General features: G+C 48.7%; 1 protein-coding gene across 2 annotated transcripts in view; it reads right to left on the minus strand.

Annotated features, from left to right (window-relative positions):
- The window catches only part of jarid2b (jumonji and AT-rich interaction domain containing 2b), a 145969-nt gene that overhangs the window by 14714 nt on the left and 104091 nt on the right, over positions 1–27164 (minus strand). For both annotated transcript variants that reach the window (XM_066673810.1, XM_066673811.1), the window contains exons 5-8: positions 14769–14936; positions 11066–11256; positions 4795–6082; positions 3031–3530 (exon numbers count right to left, since the gene is read on the minus strand). In XM_066673810.1, coding sequence (XP_066529907.1) covers positions 3031–3530; positions 4795–6082; positions 11066–11256; positions 14769–14936 — 2147 coding nt within the window. The remainder of the gene's footprint in view (positions 1–3030; positions 3531–4794; positions 6083–11065; positions 11257–14768; positions 14937–27164) is intronic.

The raw sequence follows: 27164 nt of genomic DNA on the forward strand, positions 1-27164 counted from the left end.
AGCGTGAAATCCGCAACATCACACCTCGAAAAACCAAAAGCCTACCGACACCAAAAAGGCTCGGCAGACATAGGATGAGGTTGTCATAACAAGTCCCTGTTCTCACTCTGAACCGTTTCAGACTGCTGCCCCAATTCCCTCAGCGCGTCCGTGTGTGTGTAGGAGAGAACACAGTCATCAGGCTTAGTTTTGGCACATGCTTTGGCAGCTCAGCAGCGGGTCCTTCCTACGTTCACCAAGCGCTTTAGTACCTGAGGAAATGGCACGAGCGCAGGCTCCAGTCAACACAGCAGAGTGGAGGAGTGAATCAACAGCCTTTTCAGACCCACTGACACATTTCCAGCAACAGAAGCAGCCTCGGAACGGTCAGTGAACCAATCATCCGCTACGGGGAAGTGATCCCTCTGACCCAGTTCTCAGCTCCAGAAGCGAAATACTGGCAGTGCATTAGTAACAGGGAGGAACTTCAAACTACACTCTTCATTCATTCATTATCTGTAACCCTTATTCAATTCAGGGTCGCGGTGGGTCCAGAGCCTACCTGGAATCACTGGGCGCAAGGCAGGAATACACCCTGGAGGGGGCGCCAGTCCTTCACAGGGCAACACACACTCACACCTACGTACACTTTGGAGTAACCAATCCACCTACCAATGTGTGTTTTTTTTGGATTGTGGGAGGAAACCAGAGCACCCGGAGGAAACCCACGCGGACACAGGGAGAACACACCACAATCCTCACAGTCAGTCACCCGGAGGAAACCCACGCGGACACAGGGAGAACACACTACACTCCTCACAGACAGTCACCCGGAGGAAACCCACGCAGACACAGGGAGAACACACCACACTCCTCACAGACAGTCACCCAGAGGAAACCCACACAGACACAGGGAGAACACACCACAGTCCTCACAGACAGTCACCCGGAGGAAACCCACACAGACACAGGGAGAACACACCACACTCCTCACACACAGTCACCCGGAGGAAACCCACACGGACACAGGGAGAACACACCACAGTCCTCACAGACAGTCACCCGGAGGAAACCCACGCAGACACAGAGAGAACACACCACAGTCCTCACAGACAGTCACCCGGAGGAAACCCACACAGACACAGGGAGAACACAGGTCTTTGTGGAAATAGCTTGTGGTCCGCTTGCCTCAAACTCACACTGAATGTTGTTTCGGCTGCTGGTTATTTCTGTTTACACCTTTGCCAACAAGGCAACCCTGTGTTAACCTACAGAGCCTATGCAAGCAATGTGTGGTTTGACATCTTAACACAGGATGACCGAGAGATAAAGATGCTAGTGCATGCATCTGCTACCTCAAGTCTTGATCACTGCAATGCACTCCCAGCAGGGAGCTCAAGCAAGGCATTACACAAGCTCCAGTTCAGCTCAGCCATAGCGCGCACAAGAGCTAGAAAATCTGGTAATACACTGCGTACCCATGGAAGTTCACGTTGACTACGAAGCACGTCTCTCTAAACGGTTCAGGCCGGCGGTACTTCGTCTACTCTTAGTTCCTCAGTACAGAAAAAATAACAATGCAAAAGGAAGAGTCTTTTCTCACATCGCCTTCCTGTTACTGTTCAGGTCTCAGACACATTCTCAATCTTTAAATCTACACCTAACACCTACTTTTCCCTCCACAGAATCACTGAGCACCTCCTGCTTCCTAATACACCTTCATTACATCAATGGTTCCTTCACATTACCTATAATTCATTAAGAGCATCAGCTTGGGGGAATGTATCCTCGCCACTGTTGCACTTGGCTTGCACCCGGATCTCTGTAAAGCTGCTTTGTGAGGACTTTCTGTTGTGAAATCCGCTATAGAAATGCATTTAATTGATTGGGACATGATCCACCTATCACAACAATTCATAGGACCCCATCCATCCAACCATACCATGATAACGGTAACACCTGGCAAAGCAGCACTGAGTAATTCAGCTTGGTAAATCACAACAGAAACAAACGGCCCTATAACGAGAACATTCATTCATTATCTGTAACCCTTATCCAGTTCAGGGTCGCCGTGGGTCCAGAGCCTACCTGGAATCAGTGGGCGCAAGGCGGGAATACACCCTGGAGGGGGCGCCACTCCTTCACAGGGCAACACAGACACCTATGGACACTTCTGAGTCACCACCTACCAACGTGTGTTTTTGGACTGTGGGAGGAAACGGGAGCACCCGGAGGAAACCCACGCAGACACAGGGAGAACACACCACACTCCTCACAGACAGTCACCCGGAGGAAACCCACGCAGACACAGAGAGAACACACCACAGTCCTCACAGACAGTCACCCGGAGGAAACCCTCACAGACACAGGGAGAACACACCACAGTCCTCACAGACAGTCACCCGGAGGAAACCCTCACAGACACAGGGAGAACACACCAGACTCCTCACAGACAGTGACCCAGAGGAAACCCACACAGACACAGGGAGAATACACCACACTCTTCACAGACAGTCACCCGGAGCGGGAATCGAACCCACAACCTCCAGGCCCCTGGAGCTGTGTGACTGCAACACTACCTGCTGCACCACCGTGTGGCCATATAACGAGAACAATCATCACCATCACCATATAAAGGAGAAGAGTTGTCAGTGGCAGCCGTGGCCTTGAGGTTAGAGAAGCGAGCTTGAGGCCGGAGGATCGCTGGTTCAATTACGGGGACCGGCAAAGAGTTATTCATTCACGGCTGAAGTGCCCTTGAGCAAGGCGCCTAACCCCCAAACTGCTCCCCGGGCAGCCCTCTGCTCCAGTTGTGTGTGTGTTCACTGCCACTAGTGTTTGTGAAGAATTGCTCACTAGCGTGTGTTCACTAGCACCGACGAGTCAAACGCAGAGAAGCATTTTCCCTAGTGTAGGTACCATGCAGTGGAAAAGCGACATTTGGTTTCTGGGGAAGTGTGTGTGGTCACACATGCCGGTGCCTGACCTCTCAAACATCCCTGGTGTGCTCACACATTGAGATCTCAAACCAAAGCCTCAGCCCTGTCTCACCTTGTATATACACTTGTGCTGGTCACTGAGAACCCCTTTACCCTCCTCTTCCTCCTCTGCTTGGTGGCTTTCTGTTTTTTTTTCCTGAGTGAAGAGTCTTCTGCGGCCGGCCGGCGGCGGTGTGTCCGGCTCTGGGCTGTGAAAGCCGTTTCTGAGGCCCAGTCCGGTGAGGCCGTTTTTGGGCTCGTAGCGGGGCAGTGTCAGCGTGCGCTGGGCGTTCTCGGAGTGACCCTCCAGGGGCCCGCGCCGCCGCTCCAGCTTCTCCTTTTCCTCCAGCACCTCCTGCTCCAGCTGCCGGTGCTCATCGCGGCTCAGCTGGTCGTAGCTCAGCAGGTACTGCAGGTACGCCTCCTGAAGCTTGGCCAGACGCTCCTGTGCCGAGCGGGGAATCCGAAGAAGATCCGCCAACCGGCTCCACTTCTTCAGATCCATCACCTGCTGCATTCCTCCCATATCACTGACCAGCTCAGAGAACCGTGCTAAATCGAGCTCACAACCGCCTGCAGAGAGAGAGAGAGAGCGAGAGTGAGGGGGAGAGAGAGAGAGAGAGAGAGCGAGAGTGGGAGAGAGAGAGAGAGAGAGAGAAAGAGAGAGCAAGAGCGAGAGAGAAAGCGAGAGAGCAAGAGAGTGAGAGAGAGCGAGAGAGAAAGCGAGAGAGCAAGAGAGCAAGAGAGAGCAAGAGCGAGAGAGAGCAAGAGCGAGAGAGAGCAAGAGCAAGAGAGAGAGAGAGAAAGAGAGTGAGAGAGCGAGAGAGGGGGAGAGCGAGAGGGGGAGAGCGAGAGAGAAAGAGAGAGAGCGAGAGAGAGAGAGGGGGAGAGAGAGAGAGAGAGAGAGCGAGAGCGAGAGATTTATGATATGAGTGAGTGTTTTCTTGTTTATGAGCCAATAACACTCTGTAAACCACTGCAAGGAAAACACATTTGAAGTGCAGATTGGATATTGATGGCTTCACACTTCATTATTTCTGTAAATGCAACAACAACACAGCGCATCATCTTTATCAGCTTTAAACCACAAGAATAACAGGAAAAACATGATTCGGGAGGAGAAAAAAAGAAAGAACAGGGAGGGTTTGGATACGGGTCAACGTTCGGAGTTCACTCCACGGCTGGAACCACTCCAGCGCTGCAGCTGCATTCTCAGTATCTCAGTAAACATTTATTCCAACCACATAACCTGGACCTTCAGACTCAACAGTGTGTGCTGATGAAAACCAAAGGCCAGGGACGGCTTCTGAAGGCCATAAACGCTCAGCCGTGCCCCTGGCAAATCCACAGAGACAGGCAATTTAGGTGAGCTACCGTTTCCTAACCTGGGCTGACAGCAGGCTTACATCTTAACATGCATCCTTATCGGGGTTGGTAGAGTCACATGACTCGCTGCTCGTCGTTACCGTAGCAGAACCAGTATGTCATTTGCGATTTCGCAGATGCGTTTAACCTCTATTTGTGCTGCGCAACTGTTGTTCTGACTTCATCTGGAGCGAATCTAATTCACTTACAAACAAACGGCACTGCGGAGGCACGCTGCTGATGGAAAGGACTGGGTCAGCAGCCTCTGCAGTCACAGTACTGGACCCGTGTGTGTGTGAGGGCGCAAAGGAAAGGTTCAACAGAGCAAAACAGACTGAACCTTCTGCTCCTCACTGCTGTGTGCTCAGGGTCAGGGTGAACAGCGAGCGGCTCGTTATCGTTTAAAGGAACAGGCGCTGAACGCATTTTCATTGTATTTTACCACACACCAGTTAGAGCTAAGCTGACTCACCAATGACTGGGGGGTCCTCCATGGAGATGCCCTGAGATTTGAGGTGCTTCTTGATGCAGGCAAGTTTCTGTACATTCTGCCCCCAGCGGCGGCCCAGCTTGTGGATGTGCTGCACCTGAGTGACAAAGCGCATTTCGTCATTCAGTTTGCACTCAGGCCGCCAGTCGGGGGGCGGCAGGACCCTGCACAACCCGCAGGACTCCACCCGCTCTCGAACCGAGTCCAGGTACAGAAGAGGGTCCTGAAACTCCCGGGAGTTGGGCCTTAAGACAGGAACCTCCGGAAGGGCTGCGAATCCAGCTCTGCTCCTTTCCCTCTCTCGTTCTCTCTCCTTCTCCCTCTCTTTCTCCTTGTCCATTCGCTGCTGGAACTGAGGTGGGGCCAGGGGCTCTGCCGGTTTGGAGGGCCTGCTGTTTGAGGTAGTGTTAGCGTAGCGGCTGAAGGCCATGCTGGTCTGGGCCCTCTGCTGTGCTTGTCTGAGAAACATCAGTCTGCCGGCCGAGGCTCGTTTGGGCCGCTGCCGGGCCGGCTCGGGGTTGGCGGGGTTCTGGTGGGCTGCGGGGGAGCTGGGGGCTGCTGGGGAAGCAGGAGGAGGGGCAGGAGGAGGAGGACCCATTTTCTGAGTGGGCGAAGCGGCTGTTTCTGTGATGCTGTGTCCGTTAGTGAGGGCATTAGAGGCTTTGTCCTGGCCCAGAGCAGCTTTTTTGCTGCGTGTTTCTACCAGAGGTGGTCCAGGCTGCAGTTTCGCTTTCTTAGCTTCAGAGGCCGGAGCCTTGGACGCAGCCTCAGGCTCCGAGACAACGTCGACAGCCGTGTCCATCCTGCGTTTAGAGTTGCGAAGGTTGGGTCTCCCCTGCTGCACTTCGTCCTCCTCGTGCTTGACGCCGTGACGTCCGTTTAGCCGCCAGCTGAAGCGGCTGCTGGCCTCGCTGTGGACGCCGTTGGATAATAGCACCTGTTTGCGGGTTTTTGCATTGCTACTTTGGGCTTTTCCTGAGTTGGGGGGCTGGGGGGCGTGGCCGTTGCTGGTTGGTTGCTGCTGGCTGATGCTGGGGGCTTTATGGGCGCCGCCCACAGCAGCAGCAGAAGCAGAAGAGTGCCTGCTGTGGTTGAGTTTGGCTTTCTTAACCAGTTCTCCTTTCGCTTTGGTGTATGTGACGTGGCCCTTGGTCACGGTGGCCGTGTACTTCACAGTTCTGGACGGCAGTCGGGAATCCTTCTGCTTTTTGGCAGTCGCCGTGTGAGCGCCAGTGTGGGACAGTCGTGAAAGGCCGTTCATTTTGGAGACCTGAAGAAAAAGGAGAGGAGAGAGGGAAAATTAATCACTCTCACTGTAGACACTTCATTCATTCATTCTCTGTAAGCGCTTATCCAGTTCACCGGTCACGGAGGGTCCGGAGTCTACCCGGAATCACTGTGCGCAAGGCAGGAGCACACCCTGGAGAGGGCGCCAGTCTTTCACAGTGTAGACACATCATATTTATACAAAACCTAGCTCAGGGTGTTGAGTTATATAACCATTCAAATCAATCAGATTATATTTATATAGCACTTTACAGAGAGATAACGTGGATCTGAAAGCCCCGTGCGAGCAAGCTGAAGGCGACAGTGGCAAGGAAAAACTCCCTTGCAGCTGGTGGAAGATACCCCGGGAGGAGCTGGGTGTTTGATACCCATTTACCACTCAGCCCCACCATTTTGTTTGGCCTTGGCTCTCGTCTTGAGATAGAGGGTTAAAGCGAAGGGCTAGGGCTGCATGGCCCTTGAAATGGAGATGTCTCATAGGCACCTTTAAAACAGTTATGAATGCCTTGTGAATCACTGGTAAGAAGCTGTTAAACCTCATGTAGTTTCAATGCATTCTGATCCTTCACTTCATGGAAAGGTATAAAACATCGCTAGGAGAATGCTGACATCTTTGTGGTTAGTTCGTAAATATCTAGTTCCACCTTAAATGGGGAAACAACTGCATTCTATAGCTGAGGTTATTGCAGCTTTTAAGGTGGAACTGGAAAGTTAAAGCAGAAATCTGCCAAAAACAAAGCTGAATTCAGCTTCATACGACAGGAGAGTGAGGAATTGCTCCTTTTTATTTGTGTTCTGGTGACGTCTCAGGCTCTTGAAGTGTCGTACCATTTCGGGCCACAGTTATTCAAGGGAAATGAAAGGAAATGTAGGTTATGGGCCCTTTAAACCATCAGTGAGGTACCTCAGTGATAGTCAAAACATTCTCACCGCAAACAAAAATCCAAACTAGCGGCACAAAGAGAATAGGAGAAGGACAGAGAGAGAAGAAAAACAAAGACACGGTGACTCTGTACTCAATGCCAACTACTGATTGTTTTAAAATCACTCTGGAATATAGTTTCTGGCCAACACTCTTATCCCAGCACATAAAAATCACTTTTACACGGTACGGTTTCCTTAAGCTCCGTAATTCTGCTTTTATGCTTCAAATAAAAGGCTGCAGATCTGAGACCTCCTGCTGGCTTCAGAGCACTGCAGATGAGGCTTGGGTTACACTTGGACCCTCGCTGAGCCGTCCCCCTCACAGACAGGACCACTGTCTCCTCTAATCCACTTTGTTTTCCAGGCTCAGTTTTATTTGCAGCAACACTGAGGGTATAATGTTACAGACTTCCAGACTTTTTCACACTGGAGAATGTTGCCAAAACGGCCCCTCAGGGTTAGAATCGCTGAATCGCTAGTTTACAGCTGAAGCTCGAGGAGGAGTGCTACACAGTGGAGACACTTGCCGACCCTCACTTTCAGACGGCGTCTGCTGTGCGATGACGATAAAAAGCTTGCGTCATGTTGCGTGTTTTTATTGCTATTTCAACTGCAATAGTTTCAAACTATCTCTGTTTATAAATAAATACAATTCAAATCAATTTAAAAAGTCCCGGCTCTACTCTCGTCTCTAAAAGTGACGTGCAGACTCAGTCGCCGCTGACAGGTCTTTTGACCGATGACTCGGGCTGCTTAGGACATGGGTCGGGGGGCAGTGCGTGTGTATATTCTACACACCACGGACTACAGTTTTGTCCCTGGCTTCCTCTCAGATCTTGCCCACTGCAGGGGCATCCAAACCCAAGCCAGCGCCATGCCCTGTTTGACCCACCTCTCAGCCAGAAAGGGACCGTTGGGTGGGTTTTGGTAAAAGTGGGTGTTCAGGATTATGATGGCAGCTGGTGGCGTGTCCCCTCCTCGTGATCCACCTCGGACTCTCTCGGGAAATACAGTGCGTCCGCAAGAGTGTTAATGAGTGAGACATTGTGTATTCCTTCAGCACTGGAGGCCGTGTTCAGTGAAGTGTGCCAGTGCTGTGGTGATACGTCAGCGGGCAGAGCCAGAGGACGGACTGGAGTGGGCCTCCGGAGCAGGACGCTGTATTGTATTCCCATCACAGGTGGAGCCAAACACAAAGAGAGGCTATTAAGAGATAAGGGGGGTGAGCGAAACGTGATCGCCTTCATCACTCGTTTCCCCTCTTGAGAGAGAGAGAGCGAGAGAGGGGAGAGAGAGAGAGTGTGTCAGTGCTGGAGCCCCAGGGCGAGGGTGATGGATGCTCTCTGCAGGTGGCATGGCAGGCGTAAGGTGACTCTGAGGTGACTCCATGAAGCTTTCACACAATGTGTTTAAAAGCAAAAATAAAGAAAAACAAAGACCTTAAAAAAGAAAAATTAAAAACAGCTAGTCATGGCTTATCCGCTGTTCACGGTTCAGATGATACACGTGTGTAAATGTTGCTGAACTCTGAGCTGTCCTGCTGAGATTGTGAGCAGCAGAGTAAATTAGCCAATGCATGCCACGCTGAACACAGCCCCAGAAAACACAGACATGGAGCACACTTCTATTTTCTATTTACTTACTTTACTTTAATAACAACAACAAAAAAACAACAACACTGCAATGACTCATCTATCTCCACTGTGTAATATTGCTTTATTTGAGGCTCTGGGACCTTTCTGGAGCTTCATCATCTCGACAAATAAAGAAGTGGAAACCTTCTGAACGGTTCCAAACTTGATTTTTCAAACTGAATTGAATTATAACGAGACATGAATCATATTTATGTATTCAACAGATTCACTCCAGAGAGCAGCGAGTGTAGCAGCAGGAGCTGAAGTCAAGGACTGTGAGTACACTGCTTGAGGCGAAAGAGCTGTGTACAAGGCCCTCTGAGCCCACCGCCCCTCAGCCACTCCTCCACCAGCAAGATCGTTCTTGTTGGTTGTTTGTTTCTTGTTTGTTTGCATTTCAACGGTGTCTGTAAGATCCGTCCCTCCTGAGAGGTAGGTTTAAATGTAGTGGCTTTAGTGCACTCTGGCGCCCCCAAACTGCCACGTAACAAAGTGAAACTCCGCTGTGAAAACACAGTCAATCCTCAAAGCACAGCTCAGACAGAATTTGTGGCTCGCTGTGTGTATTAATAAAGACAGAAACAGACCTGCGCATAGCGTCTGTGTCTCCAAACAACTGCATTATTCACGTCCAGTTCATGTTTCAAAACTCAGCTAAAACAGTGTTTTCAGAACCGTCTGGACTCCTGTGGATGGGGCCTGACCATCAGTTTTATTTATTAATATGGTCTTTATAATAGATGTGGATGGAGTAAAAACATATCAACAGGATTGAGGAGCACTTTCTCCGTGTCCTGTGAAGCTCCCTCCCACTCTGGAGATACAAGCTTTCCCTACAGCAGCCCTGCTACGTGCCTGCAACCCCGTGTGTGTGTGAGTGTGTGTGCTACAATGCCGATCCTACTCAGCAGAAAAAGCCTGAGCTCTCGCGCGCAGTCAGCAGTCAGACGGACGGTGTGCATGCAGTGAGAGACCCAGCCACTGAGAGGCTCACTCACTCCATCACAGCAAACCTCCTGAGGCTTCACGCACGTGAGAGCACAGCCACTCCGCCTGCCACGCTTTAGTCTGCCAGAGGAGGCGGAGCGAGAGAGAGAGAGAGAGAGAGAGAGGAGAGAGAGGGGGGAGAAAGAGAGGGAGAGAGAGAGAGAGGGGGAGAGAGAGGAGAGAGAAGAAGAGGGAGAGAGAGAGAGAGGAGAGAGAGGGGGGAGAAAGAGAGGGAGAGAGAGAGAGAGAGGGGGAGAGAGAGAGGAGAGAGAAGAAGAGGGAGAGAGAGAGAGAGGAGAGAGAGGGGGGAGAAAGAGAGGGAGAGAGAGAGGAGAGAGAAGAAGAGGGAGAGAGCAAGAGCGAGAGAAGACAGAAGCCCCTCTGCCTGCCTGTCACCAGTCTGTGCCCAGCAGAGCAAAGCACTCTCAGACTGCCACTACAGCAGAGAGAGAGAGAGAGAGGAGGACTGAGTTGTAATGATGAAGCAGGACAGTTAAGAAAGAAGAAGGAAAGATGACTTGAGAATAAAGTGATGGAAAAGAGAGAAAGAGGGAGAAAGTGGAGAAAGACAGAGAGAAAGGAGAAAATAGTAAGAGAGGAAGAGAGAGAGAGTCCAGACAAAGGGTAGAGGTGGGGGGCAAGAAGGAGACAGGGGAAAGAGAGATAAAGAATGTGAGGTGAGAGACAGAGACAAAGGGAAAAGTGCACACAGAGAGAGAGAGAGAGAGAGATTTGTGAGAGAACAAGTTCAGGTTGATCTGTCTCTCTGACATGGTATTTAACTGCGTGTGTGTGTGTGTGTGTGTGTATGACATCATGTGTTGCTATAGACCAGCTGCAGAAGGCAGGAAGATTTAACACTGAACATCTGCAGCTCATAGGATGTACACACGCAGCCACACGCACAACAACAGACTTAACCCTCTCAGTGCTCTCCGCCCACACACCAAACCCCCCTCAAAAACATGGGGACATCAGTGCTCCACTTAAAAACTCATCATCCTCCACTGACAGGAACCACTCACAGGAGGGTCCCACATCCAGTCGGTTCAGGTTCACCACAGGTAGAAAAGCAAAGAATGGGAGAGAAAGGGGTAGAGAACGAAAGAGGGAGACAGAGAGAAAGACACAGAGAGAGAGAGAGAGAGAGAGAGAGGAGAAAGACCAGAGCGGCTGGGTGATCCGTTTTTTCCGTGTTGGTTCAGGGCTGCTTTATTTAAGCGGTCTGCAGCAGTCAGAGGGATGCTGTGGAGGCCGCACTGGGCCTTGATTTCGGTTCTGAGAGGAACAGAAGAGGAAGGAGTCGCCTCCAGCGCTCGCTCCTGATTAACTAATGCCAGCCTCCATATTCAGGACAGCTAACACTAGCAATAACCTCCCCCCTGCACTCATAGGGAGTGTTTTCGAGATCACAGCCTCACCTGCTTGCGTAGTTCCTCGGCGGCTCCTCTGAGGCCGTGTCCGTTGGCCGTGTGGGTCCTGGCTGCGGCGCACTGGCTCTGCTCCCTCCGAGCCTCCGCCCGCTCGGCCCGCTCCCTCACCAGCGTCTCTCGGCTCTTCGGCCTGGGCGTGCTCTCCCTCTCCTTCATCAGCTTAGTGTGGCCGTTGAACACTGCACAGGGACAGAGAAGCAAACACATACACTAGTGTTCATTTTCACAGTGCACTCAAACAATCCCACAATGCACTGCAAAATGTAGTGTACAACCCATGTACACCAGTAGATATCAAATTACCCCATAATCCACAGCATTGTTTGGTAAAAACCCACATGAGGCTGTGTTCCAAATCACTGAGTGCCCTCCTGAATTCACTTCCCTAGAATAGTGCACTTTGTAGTAAATAATATAGGGAACAGGGAGCCATTTTGGACACAGGGTGAGAGTGTGTCTGATTTTTTTTGAAAAATAAACAGCAGCAATGGAGTCTTCTAAAGAACAGAATGTTCCTCTGGTTCTCAGAGAGATAAATCACGTCTGGAAAAATGCTGAAGTAAAACCTCAGTTTTTAAACGCAGGCCGTTCCACATTAGTCTCACTCTAAATCACAGCAAAGCACTGCAGGTTCTCCATCTTCTCCCTGTACTGCCCACTCTCTCATTTCAGTCGGGATCCTTTCCTTCCATCCTTCCGAACTGACAGTCTGCAGCAGCACAAGAAACCAAGGAGAAAAAAAAAAATATATATATATATTTAAATAAATAAATAAATAATGGGGACATCTCAGGTTTGTTCCCAGGTGATGCCTCGTGGGATGTGGTCTGAGCCCTAACTGTGGGTTCACACTGAAAGCGATTGTGCAGCTGGGGGTATGTCACCGGTGGGCAACACGTGGGCAGGCAGCGCTGGACTAAACTGCATCACCAAGCAAACCACGTTTATAAAGGAACCGCAACCAGTGTAAGAGCAGGCTTTGTTTATTCACAAAACAATCACAACCCTGAAGTGACTATCCCTTTTGTCAGAACCTCATTTTATATTGAAAAAAAAAAACCTCTGAAATTATAAACCTACAGCTGGGTGAAACCCACGCAGACACAGGGAGAACACACCACACTCCTCACAGACAGTAACCCGGAGGAAACCCACGCAGACACAGGGAGAACACACCACACTCCTCACAGAGTCACCCGGAGGAAACCCACGCAGACACAGGGAGAACACACCACACTCCTCACAGACAGTCACCCGGAGGAAACCCACGCAGACACAGGGAGAACACACCACACTCCTCACAGACAGTAACCCGGAGGAAACCCACGCAGACACAGGGAGAACACACCACACTCCTCACAGAGTCACCCGGAGGAAACCCACGCAGACACAGGGAGAACACACCACACTCCTCACAGACAGTCACCCGGAGGAAACCCACGCAGACACAGGGAGAACACACCACACTCCTCACAGACAGTCACCCGGAGAGCACCAATCAGAGAGTCTGTACACGACCCCCCACTTCGCCTATGTACTATGTGAACAACATGCTGGCCTTACGGTAGTAGTGAGTTATGAATGGATATGTTCATAACTGTGTAATAGGACGTCTGCAGTGTGAGGGTGAAGTCCAACTGAAAACGCCTCAGACCTGGAACAGCCAGCGCCGGCCTTAAATCAGGCCACTGAGTGACACTCATTAACACGCTGCCTTTATTTATGACAGGCTGCCTTTATTTTTACTGGGCTTTAATATCAACAGGCCTGAGCGTGTGGGAAAAGGCCCCAACGTGAGCTCTGCTGAACTCCGGCGCTCGTCTGGAGCAGACGCTGCGACCTGAACCCAATAAAGGGTGTTTAATTTAGAAATGTAAACACGCCGCTAGCTTTGAGGTACAGGGTATGAAAGCTGAGCACTGTGGTTTCTCTCTCTCGCCTGGAGAGAGGAAGAGAAAGAGGGAGAGGGAGAGAGAGGGAGTGAGACACACACACACACACACTCACGATGTGTCTGTGCGTCACATTAAAGTGTCAGGTTTGACATGGGCCAGCACAAACAGGGGCTCGCCTCTGGCTCCACAGTGGGAGAAACACAGAGGGAGGAGAAAAGGGGAGAGACAAGAGCAGGGGGAGACCCGGGATAAACCGAAACGAAGAGAATGACAGAGAAAAGAAGGAGCAAAATACAGAGAAGAGGAGGAGGGGATTTCTAGCTGCAGTTTTAGGGGATGAGGAATAGAAAATGACATTTCCCATTTAGCTGTCAATGATATATCACCTGACACTCCAACACACACACACACACAGCTTTGTAAGAGCTGTCAAAGGAGAGCTGAACTCAGTCGTGAATGACTGACCCAATGTGTAAGTCTAGAGGGGGAACTCTAAACCTTGGCCTGGATTCAGAACGAACACACACACACACACACGTATCAGATGACTGTCAGCATGTCTGTGTGCATCTCAGAGAAAGAGTGAGAGAGAGAAATAAGGATTGTGTGTGTGTGTGTGAGAGAGAGAGAGAGAGAGAGAGAGAGAGAGAGAGAGAAATACTCTATTTATATTCCACAAACAATTTACTGGTTATATTTATGACACAGAAAGAACTGATTCAGAGACAGGAATCACCTAATGATCTAATTCTCTTATCTACTGCAGAAACACCTACACACCGAGGTGTGTGTGTGTGAGAGAGAGATGCTTTGATTGGTACTAAGCGAGACGCAGAGTGAAGAGCGTGCCACTGATAACACGCCCAGTGCAATTACACAGAGCTGTCAGATCAGAACTTTCTTTACCACTGACACACTGTTTTGTTTTTAACACGATATTTCATTAACAAACATCTCTGGCTATTCACCACACACACACACACTACAGTACATATGCAAGTGTGTGTGTGTGTGAAAGAGAGATACAGGGAGCAAGGCAAGAGTGAAGAAGTGATGGTGGTGAGAGAGAGGGGGAAGACAATGAGGATAAAATAGGAGAGAGAGAGAGCGCGCGAGAGAGAGAGAGAGAGAGAGAGAGCGAGCACGAAAGAGAGAGAGCGAGAGAGAGAGAGAGAGAGAGAGCGAGAGAGCACACTTTAGTGTGCATGCATGTATGAGCAGTGCTCAGGTGTAGAATGTACAATGGTGTGTGTGTGTGTGTGTGTGTGTTGAATATATAAACACCTTGTTACCGCCTTTCTCACTGAGTGATAATTGGAGTGGAAAGATGGAAGTATTGTGTCACTCCCACATGAATTTCCCCTGGTCTCCATGCAGAACGAACACACACACACACACACTTTAGTCTGTAATTAAACATCAGTCTCTCCTGTTTTAACGCACGCCTAACTGTTTACATCTATATTGCAATTCGTCAAATTCATATAAATTCCGTCCAATCAGAGCACATTAACATTTCATCACTGTCACATCATAACCTTTATTTTTCATCTTTCGTCAAAAACACTTGCCTTTTATGTTGTGACAAAACGTTACAACAAACGGAGCATCAGATTAAAATGCACCTATAGATTTCAGGTTATAGCTACGGACCCACAGTCTCATTCATTTCAGCCCTCAGCTACTCACAGCCTGGAATGAAGCCCTGCCTGCGTTCTGAATGAGGTCCAATAGCAGGTGAGCCCATCACATCTGAGCTCAGTTACATACAACAGCGTTAAAGGCACAGTACTTACCCTGTCCGTTCAGTTTCCCCAGAGGCTTTCCTTTACGAGGCGTAGACTGGCACGACGTCGATGCCACGCTGGGCGGCTTTTCCTCCTCGTATTCCTCATCATCCTCCAGCTCATCTTCATCCTGAGAACTGCCAAAGTAGGCTATGCTCCTGGGCAATGCTGGTGAGCCTGAGAGAGAGAGAGAGAGGGAGAGGGAGAGAGAGAGAAAGAGAGAGGAGAGAGAGGAGAAAGAGAGAGAGAAGAGAGAAAGAGAGAGAGAGAAGAGAGAAAGAGAGAGAGGAGAGAGAAAGAAAGAGAGGAGAGAGAAAGAGAGAGAGAAGAGAGAAAGAGAGAGAGAGAGAGAGAGAGAGAAAGAGAGAGAGAGAGAGAGGAGAGAGAAAGAGAGAGAGAGAGAAAGAAAGAGAGGAGAGAGAAAGAGAGAGAGAGAGAAAGAAAGAGAGAGGAGAGAGAAAGAGAGAGAGAGAAAGAAAGAGAGGAGAGAGAAAGAGAGAGAGGAGAGAGAAAGAAAGAGAGGAGAGAGAAAGAGAGAGAGAAGAGAGAAAGAGAGAGAGAGAGAGAGAGGAGAGAGAGAGAGAGAGATTAGTAAGGCTGAGGAGAACGGACTCCTAAAAGCCGTCATCATCAAAATACAATAATTTTCCTATATATTTATTAATATATTACCCATAATTCAATTTAAATTGAATTTCAATTCCTTATGTGTTCTTTAACACAGTTTCCTCTTCAGATACATGTCAGAATCAGAGACAACATTCTCCTGCCTCGTCCTGACAAGTGTAAGTGTGTAGCACCAGTGTAAAATAACATTAACCTTGAGTTTAGAACTGGTTTAAACCTGTTTAATATATTCTTATATATTAGGATGTAAACGAATGAAACGCAGCACACAGACTGAAAGGACGACAAACGTCAAGGTAAAGGATACTCCAAGACTTCACGCCGTATGCTAATGCACATCAAATCGATCATTAATGTGTAAAAACACATTCAGCTGGTAGTTCATTGATTAAACTCGGTGGTTAAATGGTTAAACGTATTAACAAATATGTAATCAATCTGACACGCTTGAAATTTACTAATGGAGCAAATGAAATAAAGCAGGATCCTGAGTAGTGTGTAAGGATGTGGGTTCAGTATTTGGCCCAAAAAAAAAAAAAAACAGGTCCCAGTTTCCCCTTTTATCTAAATGTCATAACTGATTATTAAAGCCATTCAGCTCCTTAACAGACAAACCTTACACTGTGCCTTAAAACCCCCACTGCAAACACCGCTTCCATAAACCATTCATTCATTCTCTGTAACCCTTATCCAGTTCAGGGTCACGGTGGGTCCAGAGCCTACCTGGAATCACTGGGTGCAAGGCGGGAATACACCCTGGAGGGGGCGCCAGTCCTTCACAGTGCAACACAGACACACACACACACACTCACACCTACGGACACTTTTGAGTCGCCAATCCACCTACCAATGTGTTTTTGGACTGTGGGAGAAAACCGGATCACCCAGAGGAAACCCACACAGACACAGGGAGAACACACCACACTCCTCACAGACAGTCACCCGGAGGAAACCCACGCAGACACAGGGAGAACACACCACACTCCTCACAGACAGTCACCCGGAGGAAACCCACGCAGACACAGGGAGAACACACCACACTCCTCACAGACAGTCACCCGGAGGAAACCCACGCAGACACAGGGAGAACACACCACACTCCTCACAGACAGTCACCCGGAGGAAACCCACGCAGACACAGAAAGAACACACCACACACCTCACAGACAGTCACCCGGAGGAAACCCACGCTGACACAGGGAGAACACACCACACTCCTCACAGACAGTCACCCGGAGGAAACCCACGCTGACACAGGGAGAACACACCACACTCCTCACAGACAGTCACCCGGAGGAAACCCACGCAGACACAGGGAGAACACACCACACTCCTCACAGACAGTCACCCGGAGGAAACCCATGCAGACACAGGGAGAACACACCACACTCCTCACAGACAGTAACCCGGAGGAAACCCATGCAGACACAGGGAGAACACACCACACTCCTCACAGACAGTCATCCGGAGGAAACCCACGCAGACACAGAAAGAACACACCACACTCCTCACAGACAATCACCCGGAAGAAACCCATGCAGACACAGGGAGAACACACCACACTCCTCACGGACAGTCACCCGGAGCGGGACTCGAACCCACAGCCTCCAGGTCCCTGGAGCTGTGTGCCTGCGACACTAAACTGCTGCACCACCGTGCTGCCCCCTCCATAAATCACCCCTCATAAACAATCAAAACTATAACCAAAATACAAAAACGTGCGGTCTCCATCTCATCACGTCACAATGGCATCAACAACGCAGCAAGCGTCTACTCGGGACAAACCGGAGCGCAATAAACACAGGCACAAGAAACAAACCAAAACAACAATGCAGATGGAGTGGACTCGGCCGAGACTAATTCTCTCGTGCGCCGCTGTGCATTTTGATAATGACCAGACAATAAAACAGGAGGCAGGATTTCAGGGCCGCTCCGCATTAGCCCCGGTGTTCCTGAGCTAACTGAATTACAGCGGGAATGAGACATTTCTCCCAGCATATGGACTGGCAGCTCTGGGATCTGCTCGGCTAATTGGAGAACAATGGATTAGCTAAAGGGAAGTGGCATGTTAAAGCAGCGCGGGATCAGAGCGGAGGGAGGAAAGGAGAGCGGGGCCTGTGTGAGAATACCAGGAGAGAGCAGCCTGCTCCGCGTGGATCCATTTTAAAAATGTGTCAGACGGGAGACGCATTTACAAATATGAACAAAGAGTGTAAATCTCTTAATCTTACAAGCATTCAATTTGATTACGGTTGTTTAGGAAATGATTCAGTGATTCATCGCGGCGCCTGGCTTCGCTTCACCGCAGTTTGATTCAATTATGTGGGTCAGATGTAGAATTATTTTTAAAAGCGAAGTGACAGGAGGATCTGTTTATCCAGCGGAGGAATACAGACAAGAGAAACAATACAGCGAGCTTTACATTCTCCACACGCTTATATATTTATTTACACCATAAATACATCAAAAAGAGATTAGTACATTAAGCTGGTGCTGTAGGACGAGCTGTAGGAATATCTCCAGGGAATATTAATCCTCTGCTATAAAAAGAAACATCGAAATAACCCAGTTTAAATTAATCTCACGTAAATTGGCTTGTGGAGAAATGTTCGTGTCGGATCCCATAGAGAAAGAAGGCTTGTAGTAAGTTGGAGATTTACAAACAGAGATTAAAACCAGTCTACTTCTTAAAACACACATTTATCTTAAAGATAACACGTTAATTTAGCGATTAACCATGATATAATCAATATACATTTATATAGTAAATCAATTTAATATTTAAAAGCTTCTGTTACTTGCTGTAGGCTGTAAAGGGTTAGGTCAACTCTCAGAATGATTGACTATAAGCATCGCCATGGCAACATAGACACAGTGGATTAAGTAGCCAGTGCTAGCGCTAGTGAGAATCTAGCCTGTTCAGTCGGGGTTTGGACGCCCCTGCAGCTGAGACGAGAGCTGAAAGGTGGCCTGCTGACCTTAAGAGGCTGACTGCACCGAAGGCTGGGTCTTTACGGAGGTGGGAGATGTGTATGTATCGCAAACTCTGACATCACATACGCTAAAAACAATACTATTTAAAGCAGGGACACTGGATTTTTTTTTCTTTTCTCCATGTTTTTTTAAATAAGTATTTGCATTTCATAAAAAGATTTAGAAAATAAAATTTATATAAATACAAATCCAATAAACATAAAAATCCCTGAACACAGAGTCTTCTACTTATGAGACTCAGTGGGTGCTGGACAGTGATGTGTAAGTAGCCAATCTCTTCCTGGAAATTCAGGCCAGGAGGCAAACAAACTACAGGCCTACAGGTAAAATGACATTAGCCCAGCACTCCACGTAGCGGCAGCTCTCTCTGCATAGCGCTAGCGGTTGCTTTCCGGGGGACGCTCATGAATGAATGATAAGCAGGGAGAGAGCAGCTCGTACGCATGGCTGCACCGTGCTGATGCCTCCGTGCTGAGAGAGGGTGTGGCAGCAAACGTGCCCCACTCCGCGCAGCAGCAATGCAGCTGTTTTCTGACTGTGCCCGGAGAGGAGCTCACAGCGAGGTGAAGCATACGCCCAGAACGCTAGGCTCACAGCGTCCAATGTCAGACCTCCACCTCTGTAGGGTCAAAGGTCAGAGAGCATTGAAAACAAAGGGCTGATTATGACGCTTGAGCTTGGGTCGAAGAACACAAATCCCCACAGATGCGGAACAATTGAGGCTTTTTTAAAATTTATTTAATTGTTTATTTATTTTTTTGCCTTTTGTAATTACAGGCCTTTTTTAACCCCACAGTCAAGGCCCAGCAAAGCAGCTTTACCTGTGTATCCTGCATGGTGTACTAAACTGATGACTACTATTTCTGTATCAGCCTTATTCTAAGAATTAATTATAAAATCTGAGGAGAAATATAAATATACTATATATTATATATATATATTTGCACACACACACACACACACACACACACAGTAAGAAGTATATAAGTGTAACTAACCTTCAATATGCCATTCAGCGTAATCTGAAATTAAAGGTAGAGTAAAGGCTGGGGTTAGTCAGACATCGGGGGGGGGGGGGGGGGATCTGTTCTAGAGACAGTTCTGGGAGCTGAGGCATAGGGAATTCTGTTAGAAGGGTTTCAATAACACTATATCCATATCTTCTCAAACCATTTTTAAATAAAGAAACCTAAAAGTAATAACAAAAGGGAGTCAAGACCCGGTAAAATAAAATGAACACAACTTAAACCATGTCTTGTCTCAGCTGGACCCAGCACGGAGCATCCATCTTGGAAAGAGAACGTTTATTTTCTGACATCATTAAATATCAACAGCACATTCAAACCAAATAAAACAGCCCTGTCTAGATACTCATTCATTCAGTGTCCAATCAAAGACGCCATTCTGGTCAGAAGAGTCAGAATAGTTAACGATAGCTTTTTGTCAGTGTTATCCCTGTTATCTTATCTGTAAAATCCGGAATTTCCACTCCTAAAATTGTGTCCGCCGACGTGAACATCGCTAATAGCTCACGTTAAATTCTGCCACTTTTCCCTAAAAGAGACATTGGAAACCATTTTTTATAAAATGTGTCCAGGTCTATGTCTTGAAATTCAAGATGGAGGATGACACAGGAGTGTCATAAAAAGTGCCGCGATTCTGAACAGGGCTCGAGTGAGAACTCGCTCCACATCTGTATCAGCTTTTCACCTCTTTAAAGAAGTTAATTCCTCAGTGACAAGCGCAGGGTGAACAACCAGGCAAACAAACAAAGAAGGGACGCTGACAATCAGCGGCAAATGACTCGGCTCATTAAGAAAATGGCTGCTATTACTCTGAACTCCTGCTCTCCTGCTCTAAGTGGGGCGAAGGGTCAAGGGGCCAATAGCTCTGAGGCCGACGGAGCAGCAGGGGGCTGAGCGGGGAGGAACGTGGAGCTCTGGTTTGAAGGCGGAGGCGGCCGGCAGCTGGCGCACAGTCTTGTAATGTGGTGCAGACTCTAGAGCTTGGAATCCACTCGCCTGTTCACACACGGGTCACAGGCTGGGGGGATATGTGGACAGTGTGAACACACAATGTAATTGCTATGGAAATTACTCGACTCCACATGGCTCTGCTCGCTTTTTGGGACCGGGTACTTGGCTTTAGGCCACTACAATGGCACATCATTTACAGGGGACCCTCCAGATCAAGTGTGACCCTGCATTCTTTCGTCAGCACCCACTCCAAGGATCGACGGAGCCTCTTCAAAAGACCGTGACCGTAATTCCACGAGCTGCCGTTGAGAGTCGGAAACAAAAATGTGAGCTCTGTTGTAGCTGGAGATTGTGCAGAGTTTGCACATCACGTTTGGTCTCTAATCATCCGGCTTGGAACCACGAGAGAGCAGGGGCTAAAAAAAGAACACTTTTCCAGGGACTAACTCTCGCCTGATGGAACAGTAAAAAAGGCAGAGTGGTGTAGGTACCATGCAGTGGAAAATCATCAAAAATAACTGTTCAGATTAAGGCCCTAAGCTGCATGTGGGAAACCTAACACAGGATGCTGCCGTACTGTAATCCGTCACACATTCCCCTCAGATTTAAACCCTACCCCAGGGGAGGTCGGGTAGGGCACCGGAACCGGAGCTGCAGGAGCCAGTCGCCACGACATCACCCACTAGATATAACTAGATTTATAAGCGGCATCCGCTGCCCATCTCTCTCTCTCTCTCTCTCGCTTGCTCTTCCTGGCACCGGCTCCAAGGCTGTCAGCTCCCAGACAGAGAGGAAAATAAAAGCCAGGCCTTCCCCAAGCTCCAATTATACGTGCTTTCATATTCTTCACTAGCTGACACAAATCATAATTAAGGGTGAAGGCGTCCATTATGATTGTCAGTTTTAAACCATGCGTAGACATAATTACAACCAAAAAACTGTCTACTTATAGACCTCTCTCTCTTGTTCTTTTTCCAGGACAAAGAAAACCAAGGGAGGTTACGAATGGCACCGAGAGAGAGCCAATCACGTGAATCGCTGAAGGACAGCCCTGCTCTGATTGGGTTCTGGTTTTCCATGTGGGCTGTTTTGATGGTTGGTTAGGAAGGATTCTCTGATGGAAGCGTCCACCCTTAGTGGCTGAGCTTTGAGTTTACAAACACAGACTACAATTCAGCCTAAATTTACCTTACAGTCTTTTTAAGGACCGAGATATTCATATCCAAATGAGTTTGTGGCCATTCCTTACTCTACAACCTATGTTTTGTAATGTTTACAGAGCAGTTTACAGCAAGAACTGAAACATATGGTGTGTAAATTGAATATTAAAGATGTATAGAGTCTCCGCAGTGTTCCTGTTGGTGTTTAGAGGACACACATTCTCCTTTTCCACAAGCGAACACAGTCCTGGGTCCGAACCTAGTGTTCTCCCCCTGTGTAAACAGCCCTGTGCCTTTAAACGGTAACGAGTCGCTCGCTGTTCACCCGGACCCCGAGTGCACAGCAGTGAGGAGCAGCAGCTCTGGTTTTTAACTCTCTTCTGTGCTCTTGTTTTGTTCGTTTTAGCTCTGTGCTCTTATTCCTCCGCCCTCATCTTTGTGCACGGTTCCAGCGCTGCCTCAACCCTAAAGTACCCACGCTTTGTGTTAAGTCTCCGTATACAGGCTTGCTTAAGTGCGGACCATTTTCCCAGCTGATATGACAGTATGCCAGAAAGCACATTAGCAGGGTCTGTTTAATAATTGAATAATAATCCTGGAGTAAATCACTCCTGATCGAGGAGCAGCTCTTCCCCGAGAGGTGCTCTGCTTCCTGCAGTGGGCTCCTCGGTCACAGTCCAGGCAGGTTAACAGTGGCCTGTCAGATGGGGTAAAGAGCACAGCCGCTGAGCTGAGAGATGTGAGGGTGAAGTGCCCCCTGCAGCCCCTCCATCACACAGCATATGGTCATCCTGAGCCAGAGCTAGGAAAAAAAGAAATGGCGGTACGGGGAGGGGGCGGCAGGCAGAGGGGCTTTCAATAACATTGTCTCTGGGCTGCAGCGTAGGGCCGAATGCGGGGGGATTACGGATTATATCTTCTCTAATTTACATTCCTGAATGTCTGCAAATCCATTAACCCAGTTTGCCCTCAATGCGAGGAAGTCACCAGGCGAATTCAATCAGCCTGCATCCCCTCTCCCACACACACACACTCTCGCAGGCAAGCGGCACATGTCAGCACGCTTAATTGAATTGAAATCGGCTATCTTTGTTCCTCCACAGCGCAATAATCACACACACACACATACTTCATAGGTTTGTGTTTCTTCTTGACCGACATAAGGGCACCTCCATGCAACATCAGAGAGACTGAGGGCACACAACCAAACACACTTATAGGGCACACACACACACACACACACACACACACACACACACAATGTTGGTTGTGCTATACCTGTGAGGACCTTCCATTAAATAGATAATGAGATAATCTTATCCTTGTGAGGACATCCGGTCCTCAAGAAGACATAAAAACACACTCTCAGACACACTCACAAGCGGCTTGTATTTATACAGTGCCGGCACAAGTGAACGTACCTTTAAGTACAGGTTAAGTAAACGTTATTCATCGTCTGCAGGTCATTCTCAGGACATGAAATATGTAAAATATCCAGTCGCCTATCGAAGAAAAAAAGGAAAGACAAAAGAAAATAAAAGCAGATGTTGTTCTCAGAGCCCAGACCTCAACATCACTCAGCGTGTGGGATCACTGGGGCTGTGAGAAGCCAAAAACACAACCGCGTTTCAGACTGACAGACATTCGGAGGCTTAACCAGATGCCAACTATGGACTTATTAAATTCTTAAAAAACGCTCCATGTTAATTTTAGCTGAGTGTAAGGTTCAGTTAAAGCAACACAAAGCAGTCATTTTACCTTCAAATCACAGCTTTAAAACCCTTCACAGAGCTGTAATCGAGAGAATAAGCTTCTGTCACAGCAGAAACTGCACTATGTAACCTTTGGAGGAGGGTGGGGAATGTGAAACACACTCTGCGACTGAAGGGGGCGCCAGATTACAGGAAAGTTCTTATCAGAAACGTAACACTGAAGAAGCGAACTCTCATTTAAAGAAGGCTACACACACAATGCATAAAGTTACAAGCAGCTGTTATGTAACACAGGAGTTAGAACTGTTTACTCATTTAAGGCCTTATCTCACCTTATCTGCTCATTTCAGCTCTTTGTATTTGTGTGTGGGCGGCGATAACGCAGAACCCAAAGATACTGTACAAGCAGACACTGCCAACAGTGACCTCCTGCATGGTTTGGTCTCTATGTCTCCTGCACGCTGGGAGACTGTGTATTATATTTCACTCAGAGAGAGCGTGCACACACACACACACACACACTCACTCTGGAGCACGTCCAAACGGATTTCTCCACGGATATAAACACCCATCAGAGCCTGGATTTAAAGCGGTATGTCGCCCGTAAACAGAGCCGTGCCGAACAGAGCGGTGGGATTCCTGCTGTGTGTGGCTCACGTTACGTTACGTTGCATCAGAAAACGAAGCCCTCCCAAGAGATTAAAAATATCGTTCCATGTTTAAGAAATAAAAACACAGCTCATTACGCAGCGGCCCTCTCTGTCGACGGACGCAGGAACAAAGAGGAGGGGACTTCTCCTCAGCCCTCAGCCTCGCTCTGAACTTGGTTCTGCGACTGTTCATTAGCAGAAACGCCATCAATCACCGACGCCCCTACCGTCCGTACCCCGGAGAGGCCCGGCCCGGAGCCCAGAGGCCCGTCTGACTGCTTTATGTTCGTCTGATAAGATAAAGCTTTGGCTGGACGTCGGCCATAACGGTGCTGCCTCTGAACAAACGACCGTTTGACCTTCGCTGCCTTTACCCTGAACGCCATTGATCGTCTGCGGAGAGGAAAGAAATATTTACCTAGTTCTTACACACTCTCTTTCTCTGAAAGATCAACAGCCAGCGCTCCGAGAGAGCAACACTGAAGTGTTCCTATACCCTGCCACCCACACACACACTTTCCTCAAACAGCTCCTACGTTCAGAAACCCGATCCCATGCGTTTCTCATCGCCGCCAATGTAAACACGTCCGGATCTGGAGCTGACCAGAGGCACTGTAGGAGCTCAGATGGGACTCACTCATCACATCCACAGGCAGCAGGGAATTCCGAGTAAGTCCAAGAGCAGCAGGCAGGAATTCTACAGGGGTGAATGTAAATATTTTGATAGAGATTTGGTCTTTAACGCAACCCTAGGTAAGATTTGGTGTTTTTGCTCCTGGGCTCCCTCTAGACTTGTGAACTGTAATTCACTTTCATAACAGGGGGGAGGAAGAGGGACACAGTGTGGTTTCTGCAGTGCTGAGGCCAGAGTAGTGACAACAGAGGCCCTGTTCTCCTTGCTACAGCTCGGTGGAGCTTCACCGTGATTCTGAAGCTGTTAGAAAACACTACCTAGATTTGCTTTATCAGGGAGTCTTGCAGGTTTGGCCCTGGACTTCGAGGGGAACACATCTACTCCTGCTTTCAGCTCCTGTTCCTTTAAACGATAACGAGCCACTCGCTGTTCACCCTGACCCCGAGTGCACAGCAGTGAGGAGCAAAGAGCAGAAGCTCTTATTTCTCCGCACTTGTTGTATCTGCTCTGCTGAGTTTAACCTCGCCTTTGTGCTCTCACATAAATGCTGTGCTGTGATTGGACAGACTCAGAAGAGGCGGGGTTAAGAAGCATGAGCAAATCTGAATAGTGTGTTGTTGCACCGTTGTCCTACTGCATCTCCTTTATGTCACGTATCCAATTCCGAAATCACAGAAACAGAATCGCCCTTTGTGTTTAAGGAATGAAAAAGGCATATAATTTCTTTGCTGTAGAATGAGATTCGTCTTTCCAATTCGTCTGATCACAGTGTATACGTCTAGTTCTGATCTGCAGGTCTCAGAAAAGCAAACCGAACGTCCAGCAAGTGTAGTCTGGGAGGAGACAAATATAAATACGTCCATTAGCTGAGTTAGGCATTAGTATGAATCTAGACTGGCTCTATAAAGTGGATTAAGAAGCTGCTCTGGAGCCACAGAGGAAACAAGCACAGCACACTCACACCCTCGAGAGGCATTACACACACACACACACACACTCCAGCCCATCCTTATACGCTCACTGCAGTTCATCATGCAGCCATAAAAGTGACAAAGGGTCATTTGGCAGCTTCCCTTTGTATCGGATGCATTTTCATAATGCACTGATAAATGAAAGAGGCCGGGCCACGGTCATTTAAACTGCTCTATCTTTCATAGAACTGGCACCGCTTGTCATTTCTTCAATAACCGCTGATAACGAATGTGAACAATGTGATTTGCTCAAATAAGAATCTTTTAAGGTGGAGGATTTTGCTGAGAAACCAAATCAAGTACATCTCTGACTGGGAACATCTCCTGCTTAGGACTGCTAAGGGAAGACAAAGCATTCATTCATTCATTATCTGTAACCCTTATCCAGTTCAGGGTCGCGGTGGGTCCAGAGGTTACCTGGAATCATTGGGCGCAAGGTGGGAACACACCCTGGAGGGGGCGCCAGTCACACACACACTCACACCTACGGACACTTTTGAGTCTTCAATCCACCTACCAACGTGTGTTTTTGGACTGTGGGAGGAAACCGAAGCACCCGGAGGAAACCCACGCAGACACAGGGAGAACACACCACACTCCTCACAGACAGTCACCTGGAGGAAACCCACGCAGACACAGGGAGAACACACCACACTCCTCACAGACAGTCACCCGGAGGAAACCCACGCAGACACAGGGAGAACACACCACACTCCTCACAGACAGTCACCCGGAGGAAACCCACGCAGACACAGGGAGAACACATCACACTCCTCACAGACAGTCACCCGGAGGAAACCCACGCAGACACAGGGAGAACACACCACACTCCTCACAGACAGTCACCCGGAGGAAACCCACGCAGACACAGAGAGAACACACCACACTCCTCACAGACAGTCACCCGGAGGAAACCCACGCAGACACAGGGAGAACACGCCACACTCCTCACAGACAGTCACCCGGAGTGGGAATCGAACCCACAACCTCCAGGCCCCTGGAGCTGTGTGACTGCGACACTACCTGCTGCACCACCGTGTCGCTCAGACAAAACATTGCTGCAAAACAAAAGGCAGCTGTATATTTTTATAAAAAAAGTGTCTGTCAACAAAATACACTGGTGTACTTGTGCCATCACAGATCCAGTCCCCTGGACGCTGCAGAACGCTAAAATTTCGACCCTTTTGACGCATACAGCTTCTCCGGGTAAACTCTGGAACGTTCCTGGGTTACCGTTCAACACCAGTAACATTTGTTTTTCACTTCACTTGGACTTTATTCTCCTAGCGCCTTAGTAAGTGCTACAGGTAAACGCTGAGTGAGAACAGAGCCACCAATGTCCCGGAACATTCGCAGTATCTCCTGCATGCACTGCACAGAAGCCGCCCCATGCGTAAAGCACCCGAACCTGAATGCATCTGACACAGAAAATCTCCCACTGTGCGCTGCATGTGTGAAAGGAACACGCCGGGACATCTCCAGCACTGATTTTCCAAATCTTATAGAGATTCCCTGGCATTCATATGTAAGAGAAGGTCTGGAGGGACGGGGCAACCCTGCCCTTGCACCTTGTGGACCTGGATGAACTGAGCCTGAGGTGGGAAGTGTCGGATGCTCTACCAACTGAGCAAACTCTGTTCAGTTTGCTCAGTTGGTAATCTGAACTAAACTGTCTGGGGTT

Source organism: Hoplias malabaricus, chromosome 6, assembly GCF_029633855.1.
Source record: "Hoplias malabaricus isolate fHopMal1 chromosome 6, fHopMal1.hap1, whole genome shotgun sequence".
Classification (NCBI taxonomy): Eukaryota; Metazoa; Chordata; class Actinopteri; order Characiformes; family Erythrinidae; genus Hoplias; species Hoplias malabaricus.